The 20,391-nt window shown below is 40.7% G+C and overlaps 2 protein-coding genes across 2 annotated transcripts in view; both read left to right on the top strand.

The window, feature by feature from the left end:
- LOC135480330 (sushi, von Willebrand factor type A, EGF and pentraxin domain-containing protein 1-like) overlaps window positions 1-1,858 on the top strand; it is a 79,615-nt gene extending 77,757 nt beyond the window's left edge. The window contains exon 25 of the mRNA XM_064760151.1: window positions 273-1,858. Coding sequence (XP_064616221.1) covers window positions 273-601 — 329 coding nt within the window. The 3' untranslated portion in view covers window positions 602-1,858. The remainder of the gene's footprint in view (window positions 1-272) is intronic.
- A 1,600-nt stretch (window positions 1,859-3,458) lies between these two features.
- The window catches only part of LOC135481105 (sodium/myo-inositol cotransporter 2-like), a 28,750-nt gene continuing 11,817 nt past the window's right edge, over window positions 3,459-20,391 (top strand). The window contains exons 1-8 of the mRNA XM_064761041.1: window positions 3,459-3,849; window positions 9,909-9,980; window positions 11,069-11,173; window positions 12,468-12,527; window positions 13,027-13,131; window positions 13,443-13,548; window positions 15,069-15,149; window positions 18,099-18,304. Coding sequence (XP_064617111.1) covers window positions 3,661-3,849; window positions 9,909-9,980; window positions 11,069-11,173; window positions 12,468-12,527; window positions 13,027-13,131; window positions 13,443-13,548; window positions 15,069-15,149; window positions 18,099-18,304 — 924 coding nt within the window. The 5' untranslated portion in view covers window positions 3,459-3,660. The remainder of the gene's footprint in view (window positions 3,850-9,908; window positions 9,981-11,068; window positions 11,174-12,467; window positions 12,528-13,026; window positions 13,132-13,442; window positions 13,549-15,068; window positions 15,150-18,098; window positions 18,305-20,391) is intronic.

Below are 20,391 nucleotides of genomic sequence, written 5' to 3'. Positions count from 1 at the left end.
ATTATAACATAATATACGTGCCAATATTCTACAGAATTATCTGCTACAAGGACAGAATAAGCAGGCATACTAACAGAATACATTTTAACATCACGCAAACAACATACTTTCCGTTAAATACAACAGATTCTTTTGGAGAGTACCAGTTTCGTTTAATTAAAAGAGGATAATTTTGTGTCACTTTAAGGACCACTCCGTTATGAAGGTATAAATCACCTAGTATATCAGTGAATCATTCAAAGAACGATAAGGATTTTCTTCTTTATGTTTAGGTAAATTTTCCAGGCGGAACTACGCTGAATGGTCATACCCTCGTGGTGGAATCACAATTTCAGATGAAGGTCACTTAAAGGTCAAGAAAGGTTCTACAATCGTTCTTTACTGTTATTTCGTCGGAAGTGAACAGCAGTGGTCATCTACTAGACAATTGCATTTATCGGACATGGTCCTGAAAGCTGATCAAGCAACATGGAATGGAAAAATGTTATATACAAGCAAGTTAAAAATTACAGACGCAGATGTGCATCACTCGGACACTTATTTTTGTTCAAGGGTAGGCACGTCCATTCCGACCGGAACATTTACGATAAAAGTGATTTAAATCCATGCATTTTTATTAATGTTTCCTGTCCCATTTGTAAATTTGTGTCCCCAACGACTTACAAAGTAAAAGTCGTCGTGATATGACACGGAGGAGTATGGCTATTACATGTAAATCTACAGGCAAACTCAGATTCGAGGTTACTTGTTGACAAACCACTGCAACGTCCGTGTTAAACAATTCCCTTCGTCGCCTCATCCTGACGTTTACATCTAAACCAGGATTTACCTTGATAACTTCCCATGTTGACTAAAAATGCAGCACTTTCGTTTTCATATACAGCAAAGCAGTCCCATCCTTTCTGTCTCAGATTTGTTTTGTTTTGAATAATATATACAGTGCAACAAAAGTAAGTTCCCCCAGTTATTTGATATCTCCCATTGTATGTACCAGATCGCAATGAAATTCTGCACACACTATCCCAGTAATCGGGCGGACGTGGTATATCAAGGATTAACGTGCATGTCGCCTGTGCGCTAATGGGCATGCGCAAACTGGAAATCGGTCGATTTTGAAAATTTCATAAAAGGAGTCAACCAGATTTTTCAACGCTAACCCTTTATTTTATTCACAGAATTCGATGACCAGTAATTATCAATATCGTCTGTAGACGCCACGAGATTGTATCACATTTTGACAAAGCGCTCGCATTGTGTTGATGAGGCGTGCGATCTGACGCTGTGGGATGGCTAACCACTCTCCCTGAAGGTGGCGTCTCAGGCCTGATGCAGATCATGTTTAACCCCATGAATTTCTTATCGTGTGTGTCATGTCTTTAATGCCCACCCGCACGAATATTTCAGGACTGGTAACACCAATTCTCTGATCAAATCAAAATTTGGCGGTGAAAAATCTGGTTAACTCCTTTTGTGAAATTTTCCAAATCGACCGATTTTCAGTTTGCGCATGCCCATTAGCGCACAACTGCACCTGCACGTTAATCCTTTAAATACCACGTCCGCCGGATTACTGGGATAGTGTGTGCAAAATTTCATTGCGATCTGGTACATATCAAGGGAGATATCAAACAACGTTTTGGGGGGAACTTAATTTTGTTGCACTGTTTGTAAAGGACAGGGCGACCACAACTGAGGAACTGTTTGAGCGATTGCGCACCTTTCCCTCTCGTTTTATTGCAGTTTGACTGAATAAAACCTATAATCGTTCCCTTTCTGTTGTCAAACTCTGTCAAGGGATTCTCTTGGATGTGTTTCAAAAATATCCATCGTACGTAATTAGTGCAAATAAAATGTTGAAAAAAAATTGATTGTTCCTGTGTTCCTAATTAAGTAAAAGATTTTACCAGTGTTTCTGTTAAAAATCCGTTTATGTCATAGATAAGAGCCAACCTTTTGTTATTATGTTGCGGATCTTCGACGGACATGTCTGTGTAAAACACCTTGTTGTTAACAACGATAATCATTATCACCAAGATATATTATAGATTGTTATAGCATATAGTCACGTGGACCGCACCATAGCGCATTCGTAAACACTGGCCCCGGGATGCTCGAAGCGACCTTAGACCTGCGTCAAACTTTCCAGTCACTTCAAAATTGTTATTTCTTACGTATCAAGGTAGAAGTATTGCTTGTCATTCTAAATTCTCTGTAAGTTATTGTAAAACAAATTTCAGCTAAAATAATGGAAATGAACATATCAAGTTTAATGACTGAAATTTCGACTTAAGTCTAAGATAGCTTCTTGGTTCCGGGGCATGGGGTTTAAGATCCATCCACCTCAATCCCGGGTAGAAGTTACAAGTGTTCATGACCTCGGATTTCCTCCGCTATAACCTCTTGTGAGACTCTGGGGCCTTGGTGACAATAAGTTTTTGGGCCTCCTAAACAGTCTAAGTTTGTTCAGGGCCACGGGATTGGTCCCCCGAAGCTCGGTTGAATACAGTGCCAGCTGGCGGCGACAATCAGGCATTTGATCAGGTCGTGTGTTCGCATCCAACTCCTGCCTTTTTGGCTGTGGCCGTATGTCAAGCCATCTATCAGGTAACTGGACAACGTCTGTGGGTTACTTCGGTTCTATCCACACATCTACTCGGCGAACGTCATGAAAATGAACAATCCTTGAGTGAATCAATCAGGCAATTCGTCGATATGCGAAGACAACAGTAATAACGAGGCTGATGACAATGCCAACAGAGAGCACAAGGATTACCATGAGGGTGATGTTTCTTTGTTTGCCATAAAGTGTATTACTTCTTTATTTGGCTGAAGCCAAAGGCATTTCCTTCTGAAACTTATACTTATATATTTATTTATTTATTTATTTATTAATTTTATTGGTGTTTTACGCCGTACTCAAGAGTATTTCACTTATACGACGGCGGCAAGCATTATAGTGAGAGAAACCGAGCGGAACCGGGTTGCCTGCCTGTGTAAGAAGCTTCTCTGACAAAACAGACCGAAAATATAAGGAACGCCAATGGCAGCATCTACATCGGTTTCAAAGGGACACATTTCTGTCTGCTTCTGATGAATTGCAGGTAACATTACTGCATTTTTCTCTCTAGTGCTGCATAAGCCTTGAGACTGGTTTCAAGAAGCTCACTTCGCTAAGTTTGCTCTTAACTACCATGAATACGTATATTGTATAGATATAAAGTGTACTTAGCTAAGGGCTACTTAACACTAAGTATGCTTCATGAAACCAGCCACCGGTGGTTTTTAGGCACGTAAACAAACGGTCAGAACAGAGCCCAAACTGGAGTAAATTGACAAGCAGCCGGATTTCTCCCGTTAGGTGCGACAATCTGTCAGTTAATCACACTGTTGCCGCTGCCCTATATTTACTCTCCAGTCCGTAGTCTTTTGTATTCTGTAGTGTGAGGAAAGTAGTTCGAATTGTTCGGCGGGGGCTGTCTCATTCGCTGATACATATACGTGTACTCACATTGCTGTTATGATGTTCTGCAACGTATGTGGGTAGAGTTACCAACAACCTTTGTTCGTCACTAAGGCGCTAATCTAGCTTTAAGGGATCTCTAGACTATCTTCACACAGTCCCTGTAAACTTGTGCTGTTTTGTCGGTCAGCCTGAGGCCGATGACAGCCACAGAGCGTGAGGCTCTCTGGTCGAGACACTGGGATCTACGACTGGACGTGAAGGAGTACATCAGTGGGAAGCTTTCACGCTCACCACAGCTCAATATGGACACGCGCGGGCTTGACCACTGGGGGGACATCGCCGTCGTGGCTTCTTACTTCGTCTTTGTTCTCATGGTTGGATTGTGGGTAAATATCCAGACATCAGTCCTTAACGGTCACAATTGTATTACAACATGTAACATAAAGAAATGGGCCTAGTCATAGAGTTGTGCCTTATGGTTTGATTATACGTAAATAGACATATCAATGTAGATATTTTTGTGTTATAGACGCATAACGACCAAAATTGTTTTGAAGAGACTTGAACATAGCGAGAAGAATTCCTTGTAAACAGGTGCATGTTCTTGCCTTTGTTGTTGTTTCTCAGTAGAGCCCAAGCAGTTTGGTTTCAGATTAACCTATCTACCTGAGTTTGAAACTGGGTTGTGATGTTGTGAGACGTCTTCAAACTTCAAACTTGATTACAGCTACATGTAAACTCATACAGTATTCTGGGAATGTATTGTTTGATTGATTAATTGATTGGTTTATATAATATTGATTGATTGATTGATTTACAGATTATTTAGAAATTTATTTGTGGCTTATTTATTTTTAGACTATTTATTTATTCATAATATATATATATATATATATATATATATATATATATGTTATGTTTTGCGCCGCTCCCAGAAATACTTGGCTTATCTTACGTCAGTCAGGTATTTACGTAAGAGAATCGTGCAGAACCAGGTTGTAAGTACCTGATAAACGCACTAACTTAAGAGTTTGTGGGGTGGGGGATTGTACCGTAAGATACTCAGTCTACACACAACCGTCAGTGTTAACTGTTACAATGGACATAGAGTGTACAGTCAGTAAGACTTGACCCACATTAGGTGTTATATTTCACACATATTTCTCTTTCGAGACGTGATAATGAAATCAGTACTTTGCGATCTAAATCGTACGTGTAGAACACACTGTTTCACTCTCACGTATGTATAACACAGTTCTACTTGATATTGTTAAATAGAGTCTGCTGCCTTAATCACGTGGAAATGTAAGCCACAGTTTCACTGAAAAATTGTTCTGAAAAGGCACTAAATCCGAGGGGATGGGATTTAACGCTGGGGATATGGATTTGATAGACAATTCACTTCGCGTAGCAGCCCTTAAGGGCTTTACCAATGATTAGCCTTAGAAACGCCACGTGATACTTTGCTTGCAACATCTCATCACTAATCAGCTCTTGATTGCTGTTGGGTTTTCTTTCTGTGGATCGACAGACATCGGTGCAATGAATCGGATTTTGAGGTTATTTTAATCGTTACCGACGGGACAGTCCTAAATTTCTGGAACTGCATGCAACAACGGCCCTTGTCAGAATGCCTACAGAATGGACAGGAAGCCGTGGTAATTTTTCAGAGCGTGTTGTCGACAAAACCTCCTCAAAAAATGGGTGATAATTCTCAGATTTTGTTGCATAATTTGTTGTCTTTAGCGAAGTGAAATTTATTAAGGGAATGTCTTCACATGTTTCGCTCTCCATGGAGACGTCTTTTGTAGTGTAACAGGATCCCTCTGGTTCACTGCTTGTCCTGAGACTTGGTTCCTTTGCAATGTGCTAGCTTAAATACTGTGAAAGGCATGTCGAGTACAGCATCGGTACTTCTATTTAGTTATTGAATTAATTGGTGGTTTACGGCGTATTCAAGAATATATTTACTTATACGACGGCGGCCAGCGTTATGGTGTGAGGAATCCGGACAGAGCCCGGACAAATCCCACAACCAACCGCAGGCTGCTGACAGATCTTCCCACGTACGACCGGAGAGGAAGCCAGTATGAGCTGGATTCGAATTTGACAGTGACCACATAGGTGAGAGGCTCTTGGGTTATTGCGCATCTCGGCCTCGGAGGCCACTCGGTGTTTCTAAACCAGATCCGTGGAATAAACTGTTTTTGACATCACCGCATTGTTTACCTAATTCTCCTTTTATCATGGTGTCAGGAGGGTGCAAGTTGCTTCGTTTAAATCAATCACTTGAGCAATTATTTTTACAGCCAGCTATTGATGACACAAATGCACTCGGAGACGAAGACGAAATTTCTTCTGTTTGTCTATTGAGCTTTTTAAAATGTGTTATTTTGTGTGAAACCAGGTCTGATGAAGTACTTTTAGGTGACTGCAGTAAGTTTTAATGGATTTTAGGCTGGCATATTAATGTGAAAAACCTTTTGGAAAATATGGTCTAGAGCCAGGACATTCCTACATGTATATCCGAGCAGGTGTTTTAGGTACCTCGAGCCTCATCACTACTTGACAACTTGAACCCTCTCACCAAACATTCAAACTTTCACCAGTAAAACCCATATACGTGTTCAAAGCTTCGACAAATCCCATTCGTTTCAACGAAAGTAGACGATTTTATATCCTTAACACAGAGAAATATATTCTTCTCGAGAAGCGGAAGTGATTAAAATGTATTGATTCCATTGCCCCAAACTTGCGATCTGCTTGCAGCTTGTGTCGAAATGTTAATCTTCATTACCCCGCCCGCTCCCACCCATTTAATTGGATCTCATCAGTACTGGACTAACCTAGAACCATGTTGTGCTAAGGACGCCCGAGGGGTGTGAAAATGTATAGAAACTATATACATGTGCTGATAAAAAAAAGAATTTATAAGTGGTATTAGAATGTTCTACCATTTTGTCATTCAGTCCGTCTTCATTCTTTGATTTCTCGTTTCGTTCTGTTTTATTCATTGCATGTTCTTTGCTAATGAATCAACGATTTTACCGGAAAAAACACTTGACATGCTACCTTTTATCTATGAGTTTTCAGAGAAAGTAAGCATGGAGTGAAATATTATAATTATCTATCTACAGATTGAAAACAGCCGTAGGCGGCAACATCTTAATCATTGTATTCAGTTCGTAATCACGGGAATCATTTGTTATTTGTTTCGGGAGGGAGGGTGGGGGGAGGGTCTATGCCCAAATCCCCGCGTCGATACACGCATCCTGTATACGAACAATATAGGCCTACTTATATTGTGAAACACAATTACGTTCTCTAAACACCTGAGCCTTGTAAACCAAACATTTAATATCAGACTCGCTATTTGTATACCGTCAATAACTGAGCTGTTTTTTTATTTATTTAATTATTTATTTTTTACTTGAAATATTGACTTTAAACACCATTTTATACACAAGTAGAATCAGGAAACTGAACAAGATGGTCAACGCTATAAGAAACTGTCCTGGATACAGCATTTGGTGGTCCTGTAATTGTGTGAACCGACACATTTATGTCTACATTTAATACACACATTTGCGATTCTACCCTCTCCTATTATTATTTAAAAAGAGCACTTATTATTATCCAGTTCCACTGAAATTCCCATGAAAGAAATGTGCTACGGATCAGAAATGCTGTTTATTTCCTAGTATTTCCACAGAGAATCGCCTCGCGTTGTCATGACAGCACGAGCAACCCGTCATCAGTGACTCCGAGGTGGAAATTGTAGAAGACAAATTGACAGCCGGATTTTCTGGCAAGCAAAGGAGGTTCTCGCCAATCTCCAGGTCAGCGAGTGTAAACAGGACTACTCTCATTAATTAAGAAGATGTCTTTGCCGTGTATCTTGATCTAATTTCAGGGCGAGTAATTTCCTGCCGTTTGAAAATATCCAGTGACTGTACTGATTTTACAGGTGGCTTCTTGCGTCTTCAATAGTGTACTCCCAACAAACACCCTGTCAAATGGTGCGTACGCACTATTCCTAAAGACAATCTTTGGCCTTAAGTTGAGACTCTTTAAGCATAACTTAAGTTAGGCTCAGGCTAATCTTTATCTCTAATAGAGCAATTTGTTTTTGTTTTGTTTTTATTAGGATTGTAGCCAAGAATTCTCCCAGGTTCTGTTCGGTTTTCTCCCACCATAATGCTACAAAGTATAAGAAATTATAATGGATGTTTGCAAAAGCAATCAGTCTAATGTTTTGAAAGGTGATGGAAATACGCACTGTTCTGTAGTTTATAAGCTGTAGTCTTTTACATAACGACCAACCACCAGACTTCAGGAATTATGCAGCAATTCTTAGTGACGCATGACATCTATTTATAAAAACAGACGCATTAATATGTAAACATCTTGCTCTTTTTATTCAAACGCAGACGTCTTCTCCATAAACGCGTTACATGTATGTAGTGAGACATACGTTGTTGTTAAAACATTGGTTGGCATTATTTTACAATATCGACGTTTTTAGTAAATCATTTCCACGTTTTCTCCAAAACATTGGTGTTTTATAGAAAGCATGTGACATGTCTTCTAAGGTGGTCAAATGGTCGTTTTTATTTTAACATGTAAATGCCTATCACTTTTTGTTGTGTAGTGAATGACTCATATATGTGACGTATATATATTTGTACCCTATGTTGGTGGAGTCTTAACACTCACTGAAAATCACCTGTCGTTCACCAACATGATGGAAAAGTTCGCCAGTAACGTGTCAAAGGTGGGCGGTTTATCCTGAACACTCCGAGGTTTCCTCCACGTATAATTCTGATCGCCACAGTGTAAGTGAAAATGGCTTTAGTAACAATCACATAAATAAATATGAAAACATTTTTCTCGCAAAATTCAGTGACTATAATACATATAATTGCACCCTATGCTAGTCGAAACCAAATAATCTTCAACGAAGACAACTGGCCTTCAACGGCGTGAACAGCCATTCGAAAATTTTATTGTTATCAAGTTCCCATGAATAATGATTTTAATGGGTGGAATTAACCACACACCTTGTTTGCCAGTGGATGGACGTCTAATGGCTCTGTCCACTTGGCTTCTACAAATTTGGTATACGTAATTATTCGTACCATGTGGAAAAGTTTACCTCTAACTTCCCACAGGCCGGTGGTTCTCGCCGGTTTCATCCGCACTGGCCCCTGTCGTTTATATGAAATATTTAGCTACTGGTCCATATAATAAAGGTTATTGCCTGTTTAAACAGTACCTTCCCTGGAGGGTTTCTGATAAACATAATAATGACTTTAAATCCACCAAAACAATAGAAATACTGTCCTAGTCGATCTTCAGTCGGCTGCACTTGTACGCCTCAGCGGGTGACGTCATACAGCTGGCCAACCACAGGATGACTAGCTATTGTAACATCGATGTCATTTTCGAGATGTATCCTAGCTACATGTACAAAGAAGCAAATATACTGCTGTATCAATTTGAACTCATAGTGGATGTAGTAGAATTTATGACTTTGACACTGACACCCCTGACAAGACTTCAGATTCTGAGACGTTGAATTTGATCTTTATCCAGGCATTTCCATCTGCACTGGCAATATGGACTGCCAAGCCATATCCTTATTCTGTGTTAAACTCTATATTTCGCATGTTTATCTTAAAATTTATATTTTTATTATTCGCCCCACCTGTCCACTTCACGATAAATATCATTCCATTCTAAAATCACACCTTCATGCCATAAAACCTGAATTTTTTATCGTCGGCATGTTGAATAGCCTATACCTATACAGTAGTGTACAATATATATGTTTACGTCGGCGTCAGTGTATAGGTATTTGCTATCTATCAGCTTTCAGTTGAGTTAAGCTTCAGGCCTTAATTGACTGCGGTCACACAGAAGCCAAATCTTTTGACCTCAGCTGTAATCCTCTCGTAGCCTTTAGCTTCAGTAAAATGCGTACAAAATCCTCCGTTTTGTACTGTAAATCCATGTTTTCTTGCGGGTCACTTTCATGGAGAAATTTGATATGCTTGTTGCCACTCTTGCAGCTTTTTTCACACCCAACAAAATGGCAAAGCTCTGGCAGCTTGTAAAGGTTGGACTTGTACGACGTAATTCGGCTAAGACTACCGAGTGTTGATGGGAAAATACATAAAACCAGCCTCATCATCTAGTGATTTTCCGTGCCATATTACTTACATTAATGTTCGCTGTTTTAATGTTTTTAAACTCAATCTAACTATGCATACAGGGGCAGCTAATTATGAGTAAATAATACATCTGGATACTATACCTCCATTAAGTATAAAATTAAACAGGAATTCTAAAATACGACATATATGCAATAATGTGGCGGCGTTGTGTGAATTGGCAATACATATATGAAATATATGATAAAGAGATTTCCCCTTTCTACTTTCAGTCGTTATGGAGACCGAATCGAGGGAGTGTTCAAGGCTACTTTCTCGCTGGAAGGAGCATGCATTGGTTTCCGGTAAGACTATTCTTCAGAGGCTCAGTTACTTCCTCTGTAGAATGTTCTTTATTAAGGATCTGTGGAGACGATGGGTACAGCCAATGGCGTTCTCCAATCATGTCTTATATTACCAAAGGGTTCAAAATACGAGAGCTGACATTAATTATATAGATTTTCCATTTAGATTTTTTGCTTGTCGCGATATTCTACGAAGATATTTATAAAAAGTATGTATTTGAAAATATATTCACATAAATGAATTATGCATGGTACTTTTCGAGTGACTATCACTGGAGGTTTTTGACCAGATTCATTGCACATCCTATAGTGCATGTAACTATAGATCAGGTATACCTGTGCTAAGGAGTGTGTGTAGGATGCTTTCTTACGGGTAAAATACCCTTCTGGCGAGCTTTAGGATAAGTGGAGCGCAGAGAGCGAAGAGTAATTTTGGATCATGGATAGACTATGCTTCCCATACATCTTGGACACGGAATTTGTTTATCTCCTCGCTCTCACTGTTCGTTCAGGTTTTGGTTGTGTGGCAATAAGCGATCCACGACGCTCCTATCATGGCCGTTTGCGCTGTTTTAACCTTCACCGAAGATCACCTGTAGTCGACCAGTATGGGGTATATATCCGTTCGTCAGTGGGAAAGTACGTCAGTAACGTGTCAAAGGCGAGTGGTTTATCCTGAACCCCATCCCCTCCCCCATCCTGTTTCCTGCACCTATAATACGAACCCCCATAGTATACGTGAAAAATATCTTGAGTATAGTGAAAATCAGATAAATAACTCTCAAGACTCAGTGAGTATCTACGCGGGTTGATGTGAGAAGGTAAACAAAGGGAGCATTTTATCGTCCTTCTTACCATCTGATTTTAGTATACTGAAAACTATTGCTGAATTCCCTAAATGTACAGCGAAATCCCCCGTCTCAGCGGTAATTTCTTCAAAGTGGTACATGAACGCGAGTGTCTCTGACATCATGAAAATCTCGCTCTAAAGCGCCATTTGGCTTTATGTGACTCTCACGCCAGTTTTGATACAAATTTGCTGTTTAGTTTTTTTTACAGAAATATAAATGCAATGGAGAACATTTCAGGTTGGAGCGTCGCTATTTGCCAGCAATATCGGCAGCGAACATTTCGTAGGACTTGCCGGCACTGGTGCTGCCTCTGGCATTGCCATTGTCATCTACGAGTGGTCGGTACGTTATGATTATTCTTACAGATCTCCTGCAACTTTGATGAAAGCATGGTAGAACTTCTTGCTGTATAAAAGGCAAAGAAAACACTAATTTACGTGTATTAGGTGTATTCCGGTTCAATTAAAGTCGTATGGTCATCTGCGATTGACACCAAATGTGAACGACCAGTTCAGCTGAGTTGAGTCCTGTCTTAACTCTAGTGTATGCCAAGCTTTAGGCCGCGGGATCACGAAACGATCTTAGACGTAAGTCCAAATTTCAAATCACTTTAAAATTGTTATTTCTTACGTTACAGAGCGCAAATATTGCTTGAGAACGTAAATCCTTGGTAAGTAAATGTAAAACGAATTTCAGCTAAAACAACGGAAACAACTATACCAATTTTAATGATTGCAGTTCTGACTTAAGTCTAAGATTGCTTCGTGACCCTGTGTTGAGCGGTACACCAGTTTATTTCAAAGTTGTACTGTGAGTAGTAGATGTCAGATCTATTTCATTCGTTTCAGCTAATCTTTCAGAAATACAGATCTATATTCGTCCATTCACTAACCTCGACTTCGGTCTATTCGCCTCAACATGCTAAAGCTGTGCTCCACAAAAATATGTTTCCTTTAATACTACGGTAATTCTCAATTCATAAATTACAAAGTTATTAGTGTATAACACAGACCATAACATCACAATTAACACAAATGTACTTGTCGCATCGAAAGCCGGCCAAACTTAGCAAAACGCCATTTTCGATACGAGTTTGCCACCACCACGAAAAAAAGACGTTGATACATTTCAGATCTTTTGTAATGAAATAAGCTCTGAAATTTTGGTTTCTTTTGTATAGAATATAAACCTGTCTGAAAAGTCATGAACGCGTCTGTTCGATGAGAATTTGGTCAAGATACATAACGTAATATACCCAGGGGGCCTCGAGCATACATTATTGATTTATTCGGTATTAGATAGTGATATGGACAAGAATTCCAGACCCATGTCCTTTTAAGCCTCACGTGGATTAACGTGATTTTCTTCTACTCAATTTCAATGGCCTAATGCGTAATCAAGTGCATTACATGAACCAATCAATCAATCAATCAATCAATCAATCAAGCAATCAATCAATCAATCAAGGAGTCAACCAATCGGTTAATCAAATCTATATTAACCACTGCACTATTATTATTATTTATATATTATATTTCTGTTTTATGCTATGCTCCTTTGCATCGATGTGTAAACCAAAAGGTTTAGGGCAATGTGTAAGTGTCTACCAGCCTATACTCTACCTTCCTTTCCACAGTCCATGCCGCTGGTGATGGCCCTCGCCTGGCTTTTCTTACCAGTGTATATATCGGCGGGGGTAAGTTGTCTTCATCACTTAAGAGATCGGTACACCAAACTCCAGAATGGAAACGAACCTTTATGGCGGTCAGTACTGTTAAAAACCCGAAAATCGTTACATATATGATTTCATTACTGATTTCCAAAGCAATAAATTGAAGAAAAAAGAAAGAAAGGGTTGTGGATATACGGAATATGAAATTAAGAAGGCAAATGTATTACAGCTTTCCTTAATTCAAACTGAGCAATACTGGCATGACCTGGAGAATCATGCATGTGTTGTTCGGTTTGGATCCTCCGTTTGGAGTCTTTACCATCTCCATTAAAAATGACAAGATCTTTCATGCATTACTTGTGCAGAAGAAGCTTTTGTATTAAGGTATGATCGGATATTATCATAATTATATTTCAAATGTTGTTCAGTTCACATTTCCATTCATCTTTATATACACATTTATAACATCTATTCGCCTTATGATCTATAGTCTGGCTGACAGTGGTTGATTCTCCTCCGTTAGGTATTCACTTTACCGGAATACCTGGGTAAAAGATTTGGGGGTCAAAGATTACAGATATATCTGAGTGCCCTGGCTCTCGTGCTCTACATTGTTACAAAGATAGCGGTAAGTACAATTCTTGTTAGGTAACTCGTCCGACAGAACTGACTTTTTCCCAAAACAACTCGCTGGGTTGGATGATGTAAAGATCAAATGCTCCCAAATTTCAGAACAGGTTATAAAATTAATTACGCTGACAATATGACAAAAATGAAGGGAAGTATTGTCTTTATTATAGTCGTAATTTGTTATTATTATCATCACCATTAGTATTGCTATCATCGTGAATGCATGTAATGGTTTGTCAATATTGTAAAACTACAGCAGGTACTTATATACTTTCAGTAAACGCGACTTTCTCTTCTGCACATTTGTAGGTAAGCATTTATGCCGGAGCTCTTTTCATTCAGCTGGCTTTAGGATGGGATATGTACATCTCTATAGCTGCTTTACTGGCAGTAACAGGTCTCTACACGGTGCTAGGTGAGGTGTGTTTGTGGTCTTACCCAGGTACATGTAGATAAAACTTATAACACACTATTGTTTGTGTTATACCCTAAGATGTAGACGCCTGGGGCGGCGTCGGTGTCCAGTAAGAGCTGTAAGTAATATTAAGGAAAATATGACGGGTGGTATTTTAAAGAAGTGTATTGCATGTACTGGGCTCAGGGCTTACGTATGAAAACTATAATAATACGCAGGAGTATGTGCTGCCAATGAGGCCAAGTTTTCAAAGTAGATGTCGACTATTACTTTCAATTTTGTACAGGTTAAGTCCTCATTTATAACTCCAGGTGACCTTTCAAAAGCAGACGTCGAGATTTTTTAAATCCGGCTCGTCAAGACATAGACACTATACACACCTCCAACACACCACACACGTCCAACACACCACATATCTACACCACACCTCCAACACACCACACACTTACACCACACCTCCAGCACACCACACACCTCCAACACACCACACACCTCCAACACACCAAGCATTTACACCACACCTCCAACACAAACCACACCTCCAACACACAACACACCTCCAACACACTACACACCTCCAACATACCACACACCTCCAACACACCACATATCTACACCACACCTCCAACACACCACACACTTACACCACACCTCCAGCACACCACACACCTCCAACATACCACACACCTCCAACACACCATACATCTACACCACACCTCCAACACACCCACCCGCCTCAAGCAAACCACACTCCTATACATCACCTCCAACACACCATCATCTACACCTCACCTCCAACACACCACACCTCCAACACACCCACCGCCTCCAACAAACCACACCTCCAACACACCACACAACTCCAACAAACCACACTCCTACACCACACCTCCAACACACCACACACCCCCTACACACCACACACCTACACCACACCTCCAACAAACCACACACCTACACCACACCTCTAACACAACCACCCACCCAAAACACACCACACACCTACACCACATCTCCAACACACGGCAAACCTACACCACAACCCCAATTCACCACACACCTACACCACACCTCCAACACACGGCAAACCTACACCACAACCCCAATTCACCACACACCGACACTACACCTCCAACACATCACACGGCTACACCACACATGAATCACACACCACACGCCTCCACAACACCTCAACACACCTCAGACTTACACCCCACCTCCAACATACCACACTCCTATACCACAGCTCCAACACACCACACACCTACACAACACTTACAACACATCTCCAACACATAACTGATACACACCACACCTCCAACACACCACACACTTACACCACACCTCCAACACACCACACACCTTCACCTAACCTCCACCACACCACACACATACACCACGCCTACAACACATCTCCAACACATAACTGACACTCACCCCATTACTGTTCCTATCAAGCTTATCTTCTTTGATTGTACGGCAACGTTTCACCTATGGTACCTTTTCTTTTCCGTCTCCAGGAGGCTTGGCTGCCGTCATCTACACCGACACATTCCAGACCGTTATCATGATGATAGGCGCCGTCAGTCTGTTCGGAATTAGTAAGTGTTCCTTCTTCAAATTACTTACAGCAGTAAATCGATAAACCTAGTTTTGTGTGGGTACCTAGTTTTGTGTGTTTCTGTGTATATGAGTGCAAAAGTATGTGTGTATGTGTGTGTGTGTGTGTGTGTGTGTGTGTGCGCACGTGTATGTATGCGTTTGCGTGAGTGCGAAAGAGGGTCAGAGAACATGTTTGTGGCTCATACCAAAACCGTATTTGGTGGAAAAAGGTAGAGTTTCTTACAAGAACATATTCACCATGGAGGATATATCACAACTTGCAGTATCAACATGGACATGCGGGATATTCCAGAATTGTCAGTGTCAACATGGACATGGGTGATATACCAGAACTGGCAGTATCAACATGTACATGGAGGATATACCAGAACTGGCCGTATCAACATGGACATGGAGGATATACCAGAACTGGCAGAATCAACATGTACATGGCGAATGTAACAGAAGTGGCCGTATCAACATGGACATGGAGGATATACCAGAATTGTCAGTGTCAACATGGACATGGGTGATATACCAGAACTGGCAGTATCAACATGGGCATGGAGGATAATCCAGAACTGGCAGTATCAACATGGACATGGAGGATATACCAGAACTGGCAGTATCAACATGTACATGGAGGATATACCAGAACTGGCAATATCAACATGTACATAGAGGATATACCAGAGCTGGCAGTATCAACATGTACATGGAGGATATAGCAGAACTGGCAGTATCAACATGGACATGGAGGATATATCAGAACTGGCAATATGAACAGGCACATAGAGGATATACCAGAACTGGCAGTATCAACATGGACATGGAGGATATACCAGAACTGGCAGTATCAACATGGACATGGAGGATATACCAAAACTGACAGTATCAACATGTACATGGAGGATATAGCAGAACTGGCAATATCAACATGGACATGGAGGATATAGCCGAACTGGCAGTATCAACAGGCACATAGAGGATATACCAGAACTGACAGTATAAACATGTACATGGAGGATATATCAGAACTGGCAGTATCAACATAAACAATAAGGATATACCAGAACTGGCAGAACCAACATGTACATGGAGGATATACCAGAATTGGCAGTATCAACATGAACATGGAGGATATACCAGAACTGACAGAATCAACATGAACATGGAGGATATACCAGAACTGGCAGTATCAACATGGGCATGGAGGATAATCCAGAACTGGCAATATCAACATGGACATGGAGGATATACCAGAACTGGCAGTATCAACATGTACATGGAGGATATACCAGAACTGGCAATATCAACATGTACATAGAGGATATACCAGACCTGGCAGTATCAACATTAACAAAGAGGATATACCAAAACTAACAGCATCAACACGTACATGGAGGATATACCAGAACTGGCAGAATCAACATGGACATGGAGGATATACCATAACTGGCAGTATCAACATGGGCATGGAGGATATACTACAACTGGCAGTATCAACATGGACATGGAGGATATACCAGAACTGGCAATATCAACAGGGACATAGAGGATATATCAGAACTGGCAGTATCAACATGGACATGGAGGATACACCAGAACTGGCAATATCAACAGGCACATAGAGGATATACCAGAACTGGCAGTATAAACATGGGCATGGAGGATATATCAGAACTGGCAGTATCAACATGGACATGGAGGATATACCAGAACTGGCAGTATCAGCATGTGTATGCAGGACATACCAAAACTGGCCGTATCAACATGTACATGGAGGGTATACCAGAACTGGCAGAATCAACATGGACATGGAGGATATACCAGAACTGGCAATATCAACAGGCACATAGAGGATATATCAGAACTGGCAGTGTCAACATGGACATGGAGGATATACCAGACCTGGCAGTATCAACATTAACAAAGAGGATATACCAAAACTAGCAGCATCAACACGTACATGGAGGATATACCAGAACTGGCAGAATCAACATGGACATGGAGGATATACCATAACTGGCAGTATCAACATGGGCATGGAGGATATACTACAACTGGCAGTATCAACATGGACATGGAGGATATACCAGAACTGGCAGTATCAGCATGTATATGCAGGACATACCAGAACTGGCAGTATCAACATGGACATAGAGGATATACCAGAACTGGCAGTATCAGCATGTACATGGAGGGTATACTACAACTGGCAGTATCAACATGGACATGGAGGATATACCAGAACTGGCCGTATCAACATGGACATGGAGGATATACCAGAATTGGCAATATCAACATGGACATGGAGGATATACCAGAACTGGCAGTATCAGCATGTATATGCAGGACATACCAGAACTAGCAGTATCAGCATGGACATGGAGGATATACCGGAAATGGCTGTAAAAAAAAAAGGCCAGTTACCGAAGATTTTAGGTATATGACAAACGGTTAAACGACTATTCCTTATACTTTAATGTTGGTATTCATGAAAGTTCGACAGTTGTGTCTTGCAGTATTTCCCTACACTTGCAGCCTTTACTAGTGGGAATTACGCGCCCTGGCAGTTTGATAACGTTTTCCCAAACGAGAACTTTCCAGTTACATTCAATTATCGCTTGCAACTGTCTACCGCGATAATGTTAAACTGTTTATGAGGACCGGAGCATTTGGACTCATCATAAGAGTTTCTGGTGACTTGTGACAGTGTCATATTGGCTTGATTTAGTGTCCATCATCCATAACCGTAGATAAATGAAACAAATCTGCTTATTCTGTTTATAGCTGAAGACACGAATTTAACAAGTAAATCAGAGGACTAAAACCTAATAAATCAGTTAATCTGCCAATAAAGCAAAGAAAAAGCAGGAAATAGAGAAGTAAATGTAAAAAAAAAATGACATGCCTTCTGATAATGCTTTTTGGCCCCACATTTGCAGGTTTCTGGGAAATTGGTGGATACGAAAATTTAGTCCGGCTGTATATGAAGTCACTTCCAGGAGACTATGACATGAACTCGACCTGTGGCCGTCCACGTGCCGATGCTTTTCACCTGTTCCGAGACCCTCTTAACTCTGATAATCCTTGGCCGGGGCTGATATTACAGGCTACTATTGGCTGTCTCTGGTACTGGTGCTGCGATCAGGTATATTTTTTAGCTTTAGTTGCAATTCCGTAGATTTTCTTTGGGAAGCCGCTCAATCATCCGACGATGGAAGGGAGCAATGGAGCAATATTTGGAATTGATGCCACGATAATTGTAAGGGATAGGACGCTGTTGCGTATCGCAGTATCGTGTCATTGCTTCGTTTCATCGTTCCATCGCTTCGCAGTATCGTGTCATCGCTTTATTCCATCGTTCCATTGCTTCACAGTACAATGTCATCGCCTGGCATAATTGCTCTATTATTCTATTGCTTTGTGCTATTAAATCCTGACGTGACCAAACCAATGCATTGCGGTCTCTTTCTCTTTCCTGTACTGGTATTTGTCTTTAGTTGGACTGAAAGTAATTATAAAACGTTCCTCGCACGATGCATTATGGTACATGGATTTTAAGCATATATATAGATAAACAACCATTGAGCCATGTGTCTAACAAAAAATACTGCACTGGTAATGCCATTGGGGACAATATAAGGAAAGTGCGATGCGATGGAACGAAGAATAGAAGGGGTGACACGATTGTACAAAGTCATGGAAGGATGCTAGCGCTTCGCCCCATCGCACTATTGCATCGCACTGTCACCGGGCGATAGAAAGATAGTACATCGGCTTCCACATTTTTTGACTAAAGCCTTGTTACTCGAGATTATGTTATTTATGTAACAGCTGGTAGTTTAGAAGTTGATAGAAGTGGAAAGTCAGTAAAACACTCTAATGTAAATTAATCCGATCGATATACTTAATAGTCCAACGATATATTTAAGACCGTTTCCATCAAGTAGCTGTAGAGTGGGATTTGGTAGTCATTACTGTTAAACGCATTAGCCAACGGTACGGACGGTGATGTATGGAGTTGAATTTGGGGAACTATCGAGCCGTGGCAGAGTAGATGAAGGGATTGTTCTTCGAGGGGTGGGGGGGAGGATTAGTTTGTAATGGCGTTTCCCCATCCAAGTCGAATGATGCACGCCTATAACGAAACGTTGAATAAATTGTTTTCCCAAGTAAACTGCCAATTGAGGCTGCTTTACATAATTGTCCAGTACTCAAGAGAACTAAACCTTTACACAGCTATCGTAAAGAACACCGATGGTATAAGGATACACGCGTGGACAGTAAAGAGGGGGAATGTTAACACATTGAGCCCACAGGAAATGCTAGGCTTTGACGCTTGACAAATTACGCATGTTCAAGCAACGATAGATAACAATTCAAGACATTCTTGGGTACACCGTTAATTACACATTTTAAGTGTTAGGATCTGTAGCAGCCAGTGAGAATATTGGCAACAGCCTGAAAAACTTTATTGTGATTTGTCAGCGGTTTTAAAACCGTGTTTTCTGACGGGTTCAGAAAAACACCAACACGAGTTAATTGTGCGTAAAATACGCGCCTGGCGTCAATATGACGTCTACAACGATAAAGAACATGGGTAACAGTATCTTCTACAAAACATTCCTCACAAAGACCCGTGTCATGGAGATTGAATTTAAGCAAATAGCTGTTTGTTTTAATGTCACCAGACAAGAGTCTAAATACGAGTATACAGTTGAGAGAGAGAATGTAGCTTACAGAGATTTAAGGGTTGTGAGAATAAAAGAATCTTCTTGTAACAGAGTTATCCCATTCATTTTGCCATACTGGTATAAATTTCGGTTTGACATAACTAATAGCTTTTTGTACAGACGACGGGATGGTGTGGGATATATTGGGTAGATCAAGCGCCTTGTTGGCCAGTTTGTCGGCCAACTCATTTGCGTAAACACCAATGTGGGCCGGCACCCATTTAAACCCGACAGATACACCTTGGTAGCCCCATATAGTACAGATTTACAGTATTTCATACACAAGCGCAGCCGACTTATTCCAAATAAAGTTACCAAGTGCCCGTAAAGAACTTAAGGAGTCTGTGAAAATAACAGTCCTAATCGGTCTTAACTCGAGTAGACAGAAGATTGCGGCAAGCTCTGCCGTGAACACGGAAACATAACCAGACAAGCGGAAAGATTTTTCATACCTCATTTCTGGAATACACACTGATGCGCCCACTTTGTTAGTGTCTGGGAA

This window comes from Liolophura sinensis, chromosome 13, assembly GCF_032854445.1.
Source record: "Liolophura sinensis isolate JHLJ2023 chromosome 13, CUHK_Ljap_v2, whole genome shotgun sequence".
In the NCBI taxonomy this organism is placed as follows: domain Eukaryota; kingdom Metazoa; phylum Mollusca; class Polyplacophora; order Chitonida; family Chitonidae; genus Liolophura; species Liolophura sinensis.
Note: the sequence above shows the minus strand (reverse complement) of the source record. Positions and strands in the feature narration are given on the sequence as shown.